This window comes from Cydia splendana, chromosome 5, assembly GCF_910591565.1.
Source record: "Cydia splendana chromosome 5, ilCydSple1.2, whole genome shotgun sequence".
Classification (NCBI taxonomy): domain Eukaryota; kingdom Metazoa; phylum Arthropoda; class Insecta; order Lepidoptera; family Tortricidae; genus Cydia; species Cydia splendana.
Genome location: NC_085964.1, coordinates 24,041,546 through 24,054,735, shown reverse-complemented (window position 1 = coordinate 24,054,735; position 13,190 = coordinate 24,041,546). Strand labels below are relative to the sequence as shown.

The 13,190-nt window shown below is 41.0% G+C and overlaps 1 protein-coding gene across 1 annotated transcript; it reads left to right on the top strand.

Annotated features, from left to right (window-relative positions):
- Positions 1 to 7,959: 7,959 nt before the first annotated feature.
- LOC134790310 (uncharacterized) lies at positions 7,960 to 9,623 on the top strand. Its single transcript, XM_063761083.1, has 3 exons — positions 7,960 to 8,082; positions 8,776 to 8,858; positions 9,218 to 9,623. The coding sequence occupies exons 1-3, from the start codon at positions 7,968 to 7,970 to the stop codon at positions 9,386 to 9,388; spliced, it is 369 nt and encodes a 122-aa protein (XP_063617153.1). The 5' UTR covers positions 7,960 to 7,967; the 3' UTR covers positions 9,389 to 9,623.
- The last annotated feature ends 3,567 nt before the right edge of the window (positions 9,624 to 13,190 follow it).

Sequence of the window (13,190 nt, the reverse complement as noted above, 5' to 3'; positions counted from 1 at the left end):
CAACAGCAAAATTACCATCATCATTCGCTTGCCCTTATCCCATTCATTTGGGGTCGATCAGCCATCATAGAAAATGACATTTCGGACGCCTCGGCCCGGTCTAGCGTGAGTCATCCTTAAAGCAAGCAGTTCGCTACTGGTCAGTAGGCTTTTGGAATAGCCACTTTTGCAATGAGGAACTTGCAGCAAGTGTCCGGTGTCGCGACACCTTTAGACTCTCGAGAGTGACTGCAACTTCGCTAGACTAATCTCGAGGGGACTAGGTATTGAATCTTGGTAATTGTAGGAAATGGCTTCAATTTCGAGCAATTTTTACGAGTTTTTTATTCACATGCAACGTACCTACTTATGTATATATTACTACTTATATATTTGTCAAAGGACTGTCTCCTTTCAATCATAGACAGAGAGAATCATACTATCTTTGTCTTATACTAGTACTAGCACACAAAAGAAAAGGATGAGTATAGTTTTCCTGGTTCTTACTGACTGACAAATTGGTTTGACCAACTATACGTAGGTATGTTAGTAGCATTTGACCCACTTCCCGGTTTATAATGGAGCTGAAAATTTCCATACCTACCTACATATATATGTAAGTCGGGTGACAACACAATATTATGGTACCATCGCTGATCTGATGATGGAGACAGGAGGTGGCCATAGGAACTCTGTGATAAAATAATGAAACCTAATTATGTTTCCTGGTCTGGCCTAGTGGGTAGTGACCCTACCTATGAAGCCGATGGTCCCGGGTTCGAATCCTGGTAAGGGCATTTATTTGTATGATGAATTGATGATACAGATATTTGTTCCTGAGTCATGGTTGTTTTCTATATATTTAAGTATTTATATATTACATATATATATCGTTGTCTGAGCACCCACAACACAAGCCTTCTTGAGCTTACCGTGGGGCTTAGTCAATTTGTGTAAAAATGTCCTATAATATATATATTTTTTATGTTTGCGGTTTTTAGATTTGTCTCGATGAGTATGAATTGCCTGTGGAAAGAAACGTACAGTTAGCGATAAAAGCTTGTACGTGTATTTGTGTATTTTGAGTTAGCGATTGTTTTGAGTATTAAATCCTCAAGTTTAAGACTCGCGAGTCTTCAGTACGGTTACCATCAGTTTGTCACTGACATAAACGCCGTCGAGAACGTAATTTACTTTCTATACATCCCGTTTGCACTAATATGCGAGTGCGAGCGAGATGTATAGAAAGTAAATTACGTTCTCGACGGCGTTTATGTCAGTGACAAACTGATGGTAACCGTACAGGGCTCTGTTACAAAACCTCACTGCACCCTAAATGGCAGACTAAGCTTGTCATCAACACATCACCTCCTGGAATTCATTACGCGAACACACATGCAATTTACTTCACTATCAAATTAATTACAGTTAGTAATGATGACGGGGATTTGGCAGACCTCGTCGGCGATGGCGAGACGAGCTCTAGCTAGTAGGAATCTACTCCTTTTTAAAAGAATGGCCGAGGACTGCCCAAAACCGAGAAGAATGGAAAAAGCGGGGGGAGGCCTTTACCCAGTGGGACTCAACAAGCTTCAATAATAATGATATCGTTAACATTGATACCACTGGAAATATCACGAAACACACTCGCGGGCAAATACTAGTGTTCTATAATGTACCTATACATCTGAATAAACTGTTTTTCTTCTTCTAAGTGCTTGTAAGCCAGAAGTGTGAACTCCGCATAATAAAAATGAGCATGCGAGTTCGCATATTCATGGTGCATAATCGCTATCGCGTATGAATATGCACGGCAGACTCCGCACGGCTCGGGCAAACAGATTAGCGCGAAGACACTGCACTTTGCATATATACGCTTCACAGTCTTCCAATAGATCTAGTTTATCCTTTTATCCGATACACACCGCTTGCGGATGCAGTAGGACTTTGGCTCCCTTCGTAGTAGGTATATCGCTTACGTTGCTGCGTAGGTAGGTATTATCGTAATGATTTTTACAATACAAATGGTGCCGCACTGGTGCCAGGGGTTTTTCTTGCGTTGGTGTAATGAAAAACTTTGTGTTTCACTGATTACCAAAATTCGTAACCTTCTTGTCTGGAAACTCTCGCTACGCTCAAGATTCCACTTTTGGAGCAACTCGCAACGTTCGTGGATCAATTTTCGAATTTTGCTTTTGTTCGAAACCAATATTACGACGAGGAATTAACCAAAAACCTTGCCCCGTTGTAAAACAAATAAACGAACTATTATTAAACCGAAATGATATCTTTAGGTAAAAATTACAGTGATGTAGCTGTCCTATAAGCTGTGACCACATAATGTACGCTTAAAAACTAAGCTTTAGTTTTAATGAAGGGAAAACTAAGCTAAGCTCAAGACTGCAGCGGACACTTTACGAGAATGGCTCCAACCTTTTTACGCCCCTACATGGCCTGTATTCATTACACCGAGGTTTCGCGCGTTTGAATATATTTCCCAGGATTTAGGAAACTTTTAGATAGAGCTGGACCGAACTAACAATAAATCATAGAGTTAGACCAATAGAAGTCTGCAGCGATTTTGATAGCCCACGCAGCGCGAGTGTTAAGTTAAACGTCAAACTTCTATGAAATTATGACGTATAAATAACACTTGCACTGCATGGGCTATCAAAATCGCTGCAGACTTTTCTTGGTCTAACTCTAGTTGTAGGTCATCGGGAAGTACCCTATACATAAATAATTGTGATTCCCTTGAGTGTCGAAATATACATTTTTTGCGGCATAAACAGCTGTGTCTTTTTTTTACGTTAACTTAGAAATTTGATTTTATCAATGCTTCAAGGGGCTGTAGATCCGAAGTGTATGGTTTTAATTTCAACTTGATACCTCCAAGCGCTCCCGAGATAAAGGGTCTTGAAAAACAGACGGACGGACGGACGGACGTAATTGCCTACTTTCGTAACATAACCAAAAACTATCTTACGTACTTATAAGGTTTTCGATTCTCAACTTTTATGTCAAACTCCAAGTTACGTAAGTACTTCCTCGACGCCCGTCTTGCGGATTGCGGCTTTCTCATTAGATTACCGACACCCCCTTCCTCCCCCTCCCTCCCCCTTTACCACCCGCAACTCATAATTTGATTTCATAAAACATCTTGTACTCGTTTTAGTGCAAGACGCTTCAAGTTTGGACGCAGTCAGGATAAAATATCCAGCAAGTAAGTTCTTCTTCTTTTATTAAATGGATCCCATCAAATTTATGATGATTTCAATTATCATCATCATCTCAGCCGATAGCCATCCACTGCTGGACAAAGGCCTCCCCCGAGGCTCTCCACAGCGAATGGTCATTCGCTGCCCTCAACCCACGGTTTCCCGCGACTTTAACCAGATCGTCGGTCCATGTAGTCTGGGGCCTTCCCACGCTGCGTCTTCCGGTACGGTACGTGGTCGCCACTCGAGAAACTTTCTGCCCCATCGGCCATCAGTAATGCGAGAGAGCAAGATTTCAACTATATCAAAACTCTACTCGTAGAGTAGCGTTAAGGATGACTTACGCTAGAACGGCCCGGGCCCGGACCGGGGCGGCCGACACTTCTTTTTCTATGACAAGTGACGGTGATCACGTGACGCTTTCTATAGAAAACTGAAGTATCGGACGCCCGGCCCCGGCCCGGGCCGTTGTAGCTTGAGTCATACTTTATTCGGTTGCTTCAGTTGCTTTTAGTAAAATGATAGCTGGGTTTTACAAAGCCACGATGGATTGCTGGAATTGAACGAAAGAATGGCTAAATGCATTTCAATACGAATTCTTAATTAGCTGCACACTTCCACGTTCGTTCAAACAAAGAGTCGCATAATCAATAATCATTTGTATATGTTGCAGTCAAAAGTGTGAACTGGTCAAAAGAACTTTTAACCGACAAAAACAGGCAAAACTGCTTTTGACTGAGCATGTTGGTCAAAAGTAGTTTTACCTGAAAATCATACCTATTTCTGGCAGCAGTTTCGTTTTTAGGGCGTAGCAAAAAAAAAAACCCTAACCTACCTATCTCTGGGAACAGTTTCGTTTTTAGGGCGTAGCAAAAAAAAAATAACCCTAACCTACCTATTTCTTGACCTTGAGAGAATGGATGAAGATCGGAACGTGAAAAGAGCATACCTGGGCCGTCCAGCAGGAAGACGTCCTATCGGACGCCCCAGATATCGCTGGTGCGACATGGTGGAGGCGGACCTGCGCGAACTTCGAGTCAGCAATTGGAGAGGTCGCACAGGACCGAGAAAAGTGGTGGCGCTGTCTTGTGTCGGAGGCCAAGTCTCATTTTGGGTCGCTGAGCCAACGGAGTAAGTAAGTAAGTACCTATTTCTGCGAGTACTTTAGACTGATAGTAACAGTCAAAATTACTATTAACCAATGATTTTCAGGTAAAACTACTTTTGACCAACATGTTCAGTCAAAAGCAGTTTTGCTTGTTTTTGTCGGTTAAAAGTTCTTTTGACCAGTTCACACTTTTGACTGCGACATATACATTATTTAAGTTTCAGTTGCCTCCGAGTGTAATAGTTATTAGCAGGCCAATATTCGTTTTAGTTATTAGATCGCATTCCAATATGATACTGATCTGTCAGTGTTGAATTGGTCAGAGGCACAGAATAAATAATAGTACTACCGTACAGAAAGGACACTTCCTACTAACCCGAAGTTTGACAGCGGTTCAGGGTCGAATCACGCTATCCCATTCTAATATATGGCACTATCCCTTTCGGCTATTTAGGGTTGTCAAAATTCAAGTGATTATCGTATCTGTGGTCGCGCACGCAAAAGGAAGTCAAATGGTGCCAACCCTAATAATTGCTCGGAGCAATGCTGAGCCGAACGGAGCCGAGTACGACCGAAGTGAGGAGTGTCTCCCCAATGTCAGTAGGTCAAGCGGGAGAGCATTTTAAATAATTTGAATTGTAGGTACATTCCAAAACAATTCTTTTACAGTGAAAACAAAATGGATTTATGAACGAAAATGTAAAAAATATATTATTACCATTTTCAGGTTTCGAATGACCTAATAAAAAGAATACATACCGTTATTATCTGTGTGCCGCGGGGGCGAGTCGCAGCGGAAAATGAGAAGTAATTCGCGGACGAGATGAAAATAGTAAATATCATATTGTGCGGCGGCGGGTCTGTCCGCGACGGGCCCGCGAGCGCCCAGCAGGTCTTACTTACTTACTTACTGCTGTGGCGCAACGACCCGAAGTGGATCTTGGCCTCCGACACCAAAGACCGCCATGCTACTCTGTCTAAAGCCGTTTCTGTCCAGTCGACGACGCCGAGTTTGCTAAGGTATTTTTGCACTTCTTCTCTCCAGCGGCACCTATGGTCTTCGGCCATTTGATACTCCAGAGACCTACGCCCTCCAGACTGCGCGATCTTCACCCATCCGGACTGCGTGCCCGAGCCATCGGAGTCTGGCGGGTTTCGTTTCTCCAATGATGTTCGGCCCAGCGGGTCTTATTTTACAGTACTGATACTGCGGAGTCCTAAACGTTGGAAGACCAGATGGCATCAAGCCTGTAGATCTTGGTCATTACGGCCTTCCATGAGCCAAAGGACAGAAACAGAATGGAGCGAAGCAATCAAGTAACTTCTTAGGAATCACGATCCTCAGTAATGAGGGAACGACACTAATTAAATACCAGCGCTGTAGCATATATCTGCTAGAGCATATGCTGAGTGGCGTCCTTTTGTAGCCTCTATAGCAGCATCAATATCCTCATTAAGTATTGCATGTTACTTTTAGTAATATTATAGGTTATTAGTTTTAAGTGTTCAGTGAATAAGATTTTCTATTTAATTTATGTGGTGCTGTAAGTAGATGGTCTTTGTAATAAATGTTTTTCTATTCTTTTTTTAAATGTTTTTTTAATTAAAACTTAGAGTAGGAACTCGTGTTAGGAGTCGTGCTCTTGGGTTTACCATTATACAATTCATCAGTCATATACAATTCCCAAGCCCGTCCCGGACTCTGCCGGACCGTATTAGGAGCAGTAAACGAATCTGAGTGTGTCCCGGCTTTAATTTCGTCGCCGGCCCTTTCATCTCGGGCGATCACTGCGCCAGGCATTGAGGCTGCGATGAGATTGCCAGGACAGTTCTGGATGGTGGATACTAGTATCTTGGGGACCATGATGCCAATTCGGACTTACATTTTGTTAATTCTCGCGGTACCTATCGCTTGTACTTATAATTTTAAACTTGTCTTCTTTCTCTCGTTACTCTTTATTATTTTGCTTTTTTTGAAGTGAAAACTTCGTTAGCGGCGCTTTTTGTGATGGGGAAAAAATGTTAAACTCGTAACAGGTGTCACGTGACCGTAAGACATAAGACGTAACCCTCTCTTTCTACCGCGCGACGAATATGTATGCCTGAGCATTCCGTTTCGTTTAGGCGGCGCAGGGCGCTTGCGTGACGTCACGTGTGACGGACACTGTTACAATGTCATTGTGTTTTTCTTTTTTGATTTAAATGCCATCTAGTTTCCCTCAAACTGGTATTAATATAACTCTAGTACTCACAGTGATGTGCTTAGGGGTTTCAAGTAATGCGACGAAATAACGCTAGATGGCGTTAACCTTAATTACACATAGTGCTGCAGACATTTTGCACTAGATGGCGCTGTTATTAATATTTTGAGTTACAATGTCGTTGAGTTTTCACTTCTGCCGGCACTCCCGGAGTGCAACCCGTTGTTTTTTTCTTTTTCTCTTTTTGTGTTTTACTTTTTTTTTTAAGTTCGGCGGGTGTAAGTAAGGACGACCGTATTAACAATGGTCACAACCTTATTAAATTTTTTAAAACAGAATCCACCTCTAAGAACTTGTTGAGAGAGGTATTGAAAGGCACTTCATCTTTTCAAGTTGCATTCTAAAGGACAGTACAGTAGGTAGTAAACTACATGATATTAGTTTTTAAGAAACGACTATACTGTACTGTCCGATTTTTTTTAAATTATACATGGCAGCACCAGATTTTCTATCAGATATAACTGTGTTAAATTGTTGGGTTCAAACAAAAGTTTTATTCGCACGGTGGTAAACATTTGAGACTACTTTAATTATGCTGTACCTATTCATAGGATCAATAGGATGGTGGCAGTCTGAACGAAAGCTGGTAACATTGTAAATCAACAATAATTAATTACTCGTAATTATGAAACAGTGGTGGCCGAGTGGATATGACGTCTGACTTTCAATCCGGAGGTCGCGGGTTCAAATCCTAGCTCGTACCAATTAGTTTTTCGAAACTTATGTACGAAATATCATTTGATATTTACCACTAGCTTTTCGGTGAAGGAAAACATCGTGAGGAAACCTCCATACATCTGCGAAGAAATTCAAAGGTGTATGTGAAGTCCCCAATCCGCATTGGGCTAGCGTGGGGACTATAGCCCAAGCCCTCTCGCGCATGAGAGGAGGCCTGTGCCCAGCAGTGGGACGTATATTATAGGCTAAAATGATGATGAATGAATTATGAAACCTTCAATTCACCGATTTAAACTTTCACGATTTTTAAACATTATTAAATTGCACAACGAGACTTAATCTCATATTTAAGTTTTAAGATTTACCTCCGACGTTTCGAGGACGGCGTTGTCCCCGTGATCTCGGAGAAGACCACGCTTAAATACCCGATTAAGTCCCGTTGTGCAATTTAATAAACCTTTAATTATTTACAACTTTTTATGATTGGACTATTTATCTAGAGACGAAACCGATTAAATGTGTTCTCTAGTTGAAACTATTTAATCAACATTACATCATACTATTTTGTTCATACAAAATGATGAACATACAAAGTGATGTAATGATGTTTACCTACATTCATTGTTGCCTATCAATATAATCGAATGACGTTTATTCTACGACAAAACAAATGACACAATAAATAAGCCTTTAAAAAGACGACAGTCGTTGTTAAGTACAGACATGTTTGTGCTCGCGTGTGTGATGTTGCTCGGAGTCGGCGTGACGCCGTCGCCGACGCCGGATTATCACAATATGCAGTGTGGCTACCACGGCTACTGTCATACGGAGGCAAAAGGTAATATCTTTTTTGGATAATATGTAAACCATTTCCATGGTATCAAGTGAAGGCCATCGTTATTAAAATAAGCATGCTAAGCACGAAAAATTCGTACATTTACACGCCATTTCCTATATCTATCTCACGTGCTACTACTGTCCCGCTACATATACTGCTATCCCGCTTGCACAGTAGCATTTACCGCCGGCACCATCGGTAGGTCAGCTATATAATTATGCGCGTTCGACAGGGATAGGAAATGGCGGGACAAATTACCAAATTCTTCGGGCTAAGCGGCCTTACTTTAACAGTTTTTGATGAGCGTTTCTTTTATTTTTTGCCATTTTTATATATTGTGACCTTTTTTGCCACTATTGTGTTATTTCCAGTCTGGATCCGGAGCCTTTTTCATCCTTATAGGAGAAAGAAAGTGTCCTAAAATTTCCATACATTATTCAAACTTTTCTTTTTGTTACCGCCATACAAAGTATATGGGGAAATGGTAACACAATAAAAAAAAACCCCTGGGACATTTTTTTATCCCATTAGGATCGAATCAGCTCGTGATTCTGAGTAGAAATAACACAAAGTGGCAAAAAAGTTCACAATATATAAAAAAGGCAAAAAATAAAAGAAACGCTGTGATAAATCCATCATGGAGTTAATAAAATATAATCTAAGTATTAGTAATCATGTTTCTGCTATACATAGGTGTCATTAGCAAAAGTTCGCTGGTACTGCCAGACATCGAGATCCCACCAGAAGTTCCGGAGTTCCAATTCCTCATACCGGATGTAAGTAATAAATATATCATTGAAGGGTGTAATTACATATATACAAAAGTTCACCACAATCCTCCAAGATCCAGCTCGCTATGTTATTGTGTAAAATTAAAAAATACAATGAAAAATAAAACAAATATTCTCACGGGGAACGAAATATAATAAATAATTCAGTCAGAAAAATAAAAATAGATATTATGAATTTTCTCTTATTTCAATTAATTTTGTTATTCGCTTTTGTTACCTTCCAGCCACATTATAACATCCCTAGACTTGAACCCACGCTAGAGTATTACTAATTGATTTTAAATTTGAATTTCTTCGCTAGAATCTAGTAGCAGTTCCATATTGTTGAAATTCTTATGTTGCAGAAATGCCAAGAATGGGGTCGCGACCTAGCCGGATGCGTTGTCCACGTCTGCGATTCAGACGCAACGCCGAAGCTGACTGTGACTGAGAACGGCGTCGGCGTGGCCAAAGTACTCCGTCCCGGCCAGCTGGCCAACCCTGCTTATGTGTACATGACTCAATACTGCATCTAATCAAATAAAACAATAGGACCTTTAAAGGTTTTAAGACTGTATTGTAAATAAAACAACGGGTTGCACTCCGGGAGTGCCGGCAGAAGTGAAAACTTAATGACATTGTAACAGTTTTTCGATCAGGTCACGTGTCCGTCTTACGTCTTACGAATCTTACGGTCACATGACCTGTCGCGAGTTTAACATTTTTTCCCCATCACAAAAAGTGCACAGCGCCGCTAAAGAAGTATTCACTTCAAAATAAGTTAAATTTAAATGTTGAAATACTATAATAACTTTAGTATTTAGTTTTAGTTAAGTAAGTACATTGCTGTGTACCTACCCTAACAGGGTTCATGTGAACACTAGCTGTAAAATGCTCTTTGTAAGACCTTATGTAACACATTATAAATGCAATAAATGATTTTAATAATTAAGTATTTTTACTTTAAGTCGTACAAAATATGAGTTTTATGAGATAAGATTAAATTAGTGTAAATGATGACTCACGTTAAACCAGGCCGTGTCCGGGCCGGAGCGTCGAACGCATCGTTTTCTATGAAAAGCATCACGTGATTGCCTGTCATGTCATAGAAAAGTAAGCTCCGGAAGGTCCGGCCCGGACACGGCCCGGTCTAACGTGTGACATCCTTAAAGGTGGCCACTGACGAGCCTTCCAACAGTCCCAATAGCGTGGCTGCAATCCAAAATCGGTCCGTGAATGTCAAAAACGTACAATGTTTAATATTAGGATGCCGTCCATTTGGATGAATCCATTGTAACGGCATTCATTTGGAAGGCTCGTCAGTGGCCTGCTTAAAGAGAACGGATAACGAGTTTGTTTATGTCATTTTAATCAGCTTTGCAAGTTTCCTCACATTGTACCGCAATTTCCATAAGGCCGCAGACTTAACGCTACGTCTTACGTAGGCGAACAACGCGCGAACGCGGCGCGGCGCGGCGCGGCGCGGCTAAATCAATCCTTTGATGCCCATAGAAGTGTCCTACGTAAGCGATCTCGTTGCGAACGCGGCGCGGCGCGATTTGCACGCGAATGTCGGGCGGCGAGGCGCGGCGCGGCGCGGCGGCGGCGCGGCGAGACGCGGCACGGAAAAAACAAACCGTTGTTGCATATGGAAGTGTCCTAGGTGAGCGATTTTGACGCGATGGCGAAGCGGCGGCGGCGCGGCGCGGCGCGGAACGGGCGCGATCAATCCATTTGATTTTTAGACGCGAATATGACGCGGCTAGAGGCGTTGCGTATATAGAATTACCGGCTATGATTTGATTAGTCGACTCCCGTTTGATTTCTTTATAGGTTTTCCTGTAATCTATAGGCACAAAACTAAAAAATATTCAAATTCGCGGAAATTGGCATAAAAGACTTAACTCCAGTAGCGTCTATGGCACTTACGACTATTCTGAGTTCGCTGTAATAAAGATTCGGCAAAGTAATTTATGTCATTATTTTAATTTTTTTAAGCTAATTGCGAAGTTACAGCTCACAGAAAAGAGCAACTACTTTGGTTTTTAACCGCCTTAAAAAAAAGGAGGTTCTCAGTTTGACCGGTATGTATTTATTAGTGATGTACCGACTATTGATTTGGCCGACTAGCCGACTAGCCGACTAATCGGCGCTCGAATGGCCGATTAGTCGGCCGACTAGTCGGCTAGTCGGCCAGATCATTCGTTTCGTATAATTTCAGGTGAAAAACAATAGTTTTGCTCCTTTGGTTGCGCTATTCATCATATTAGCTTGGCTAAAAGGTGTCCTCTACAGGTTCAAAGACCTATCACAAGAATCCTCTATCAATTTCTGTCCTTCTTTTATTTTGCGATCCTGAGCAAACCGTCAGTATAACTTGTAGGAGGTATTTCCAAGGCTCTATTTCCCGTACGTAGTCGCCAGTTAAGAACCTATCCCCTGTGGTCAGCGTCTTTACGAGAAACGTGCCCTGTTTATAAGTCTCTAAATTTTGCAATAACATTAACAGTTCCCCATGGCTCCACCATTAAAAAAAAACAATAACTAAATAATAATAAAATCATTTAACTATAGAACTTGGCCATGAAATTACACGAGAATCAGTTGAGATCGACCTGTAGAGGAAAACACCAGCCCACCAACATACGATAACGATCAAACGGTCAATATTATATGAACAAAAGTTTTCGTCTGCACCCTGAAGGTATTTTGGTAAAATAGACATAAAACATATGGCAAATATCGACTGTTGATTTTCTTTTCCTAATTTTCTTTCACTAATAAAGTGCCGACTAATCGGCCATTTTTGCCGACTAGTCGCCGACTAATCGCCGACTACAAATGTGGCCGGATAGTCGGCTTTCCCGACTAGTCGGCGACTAGTCGGTACATCCCTAGTATTTATGTATGTATGTTTGTCCGTGATTTTGATGCGGTTTTCAGTGGGATTGAGAGTGCGAGTGCGAGTGCGATTGGGAGAGGGAGTGGGTCCCTGTATTACGTGCGCGCAGCAAGATCAATCGATCGTCATAATGAGACAAAAATAAATAAAACGAAATAAAAAAGTAATAATATAAATAAATCAATTAAAAAAAAACAAACATAAAAGCAAAATAACTTAATATAATTTCTTTAAAAAAACCGGCCAAGTGCGAGTCAGACTCGCGTTTCTAGAGTTCCGTACATAATTCCGACTCCCGCTTGACTTCACATTTCTAATAGGTTTTCCTGTCATCTATAGGTAAAGAACTATTTTGTATATTTTTTTTTCAAAATTTTAGACCCAGTAGTTTTGGAGATAAATGGTCATTTTTTGGCTATTTTCTTAAATAACTTCGAACGTATGTATTTTAAAATTATAAAAAAAAACATGTCCATCTTTAAGTTACTAATGTACATATGTGTACCAAATTTCAACTTAATTGGTCCAGTAGTTTCCGAGAAAATAGGCTGTGACAGACGGACAGACAGACAGACGCACGAGTGATCCTATAAGGAGTATAAGGGTTCCGTTGTTTCCTTTTGAGGTCCTTCCAACCCACTGAAAAGCACAAAATATTTTTTTATATACCAGACCCCACCCCTATCCTTGTCCAGTCCCTATCCCGTCGTAAAGCCAATTTCTGCCAAAACGTAATTAATCCATACTATCCATACTATATTAATACTAATATTATAAATATATATAATATTATAAAGGCGAAAGTGTGTCTGTCTGTCTGTTACCTCTTCACGCTTAAGCCGCTGAACCGATTTAGTTGAAATTTGGTATAGGGATAGTTTGAGTCCCGGGGAAGGACATAGGATAGTTTTTATGTCGGTAATCATCCCTGAAGAGAGTGCAAGGGGGGGTGGAATTGAAAGAGTTAATGAATTGCCTAATAATTGAAGCAAGCAATGCGCGAATTGAATCATTGCTATTAGAATTATCCAGGCGCCATACCTACTTTAGCTGCTGTCACTAATTCCACGCAGACGAAGTCGCGGGCAAAAGCTAGTAATATTATAAATGCGAAAGCGTGTCCGTCTGTCTGTCTGTCTGTCTGTCTGTTACCTCTTCACGCTTAAACCGCTGAACCGATTTTCATGAAATTTGGTATAGAGATAGTTTGAGTCCCGGGGAAGGACATAGGGTAGTTTTTATCCCAGAAATCCCTCTTTATGGGGGTGAAAAAGGGGGTGGAAGTTTGTATGGGGAATCAACAACCTTTTCTTCAACAATTCTTCAACTTCTACTTCTCTAACTTCAACTTCTCCAACTCGAACTTTTCCAACCTTTTCAACGTCGTCAACTTCAACTTCTTCAACTTCTTCAACCTTTTCAACTTCAACTTTAAC

Coding starts and splice junctions, on each gene's coding strand:
- LOC134790310 (XM_063761083.1), top strand. CDS start 7,968: ATGTTTGTGCTCGCGTGTGTGATGTTGCTCGGAGTCGGCGTGACGCCG. Junction 8,083..8,775: donor CTGTCATACGGAGGCAAAAG/GTAATATCTTTT, acceptor TGCTATACATAG/GTGTCATTAGCAAAAGTTCG. Junction 8,859..9,217: donor TCCAATTCCTCATACCGGAT/GTAAGTAATAAA, acceptor CTTATGTTGCAG/AAATGCCAAGAATGGGGTCG.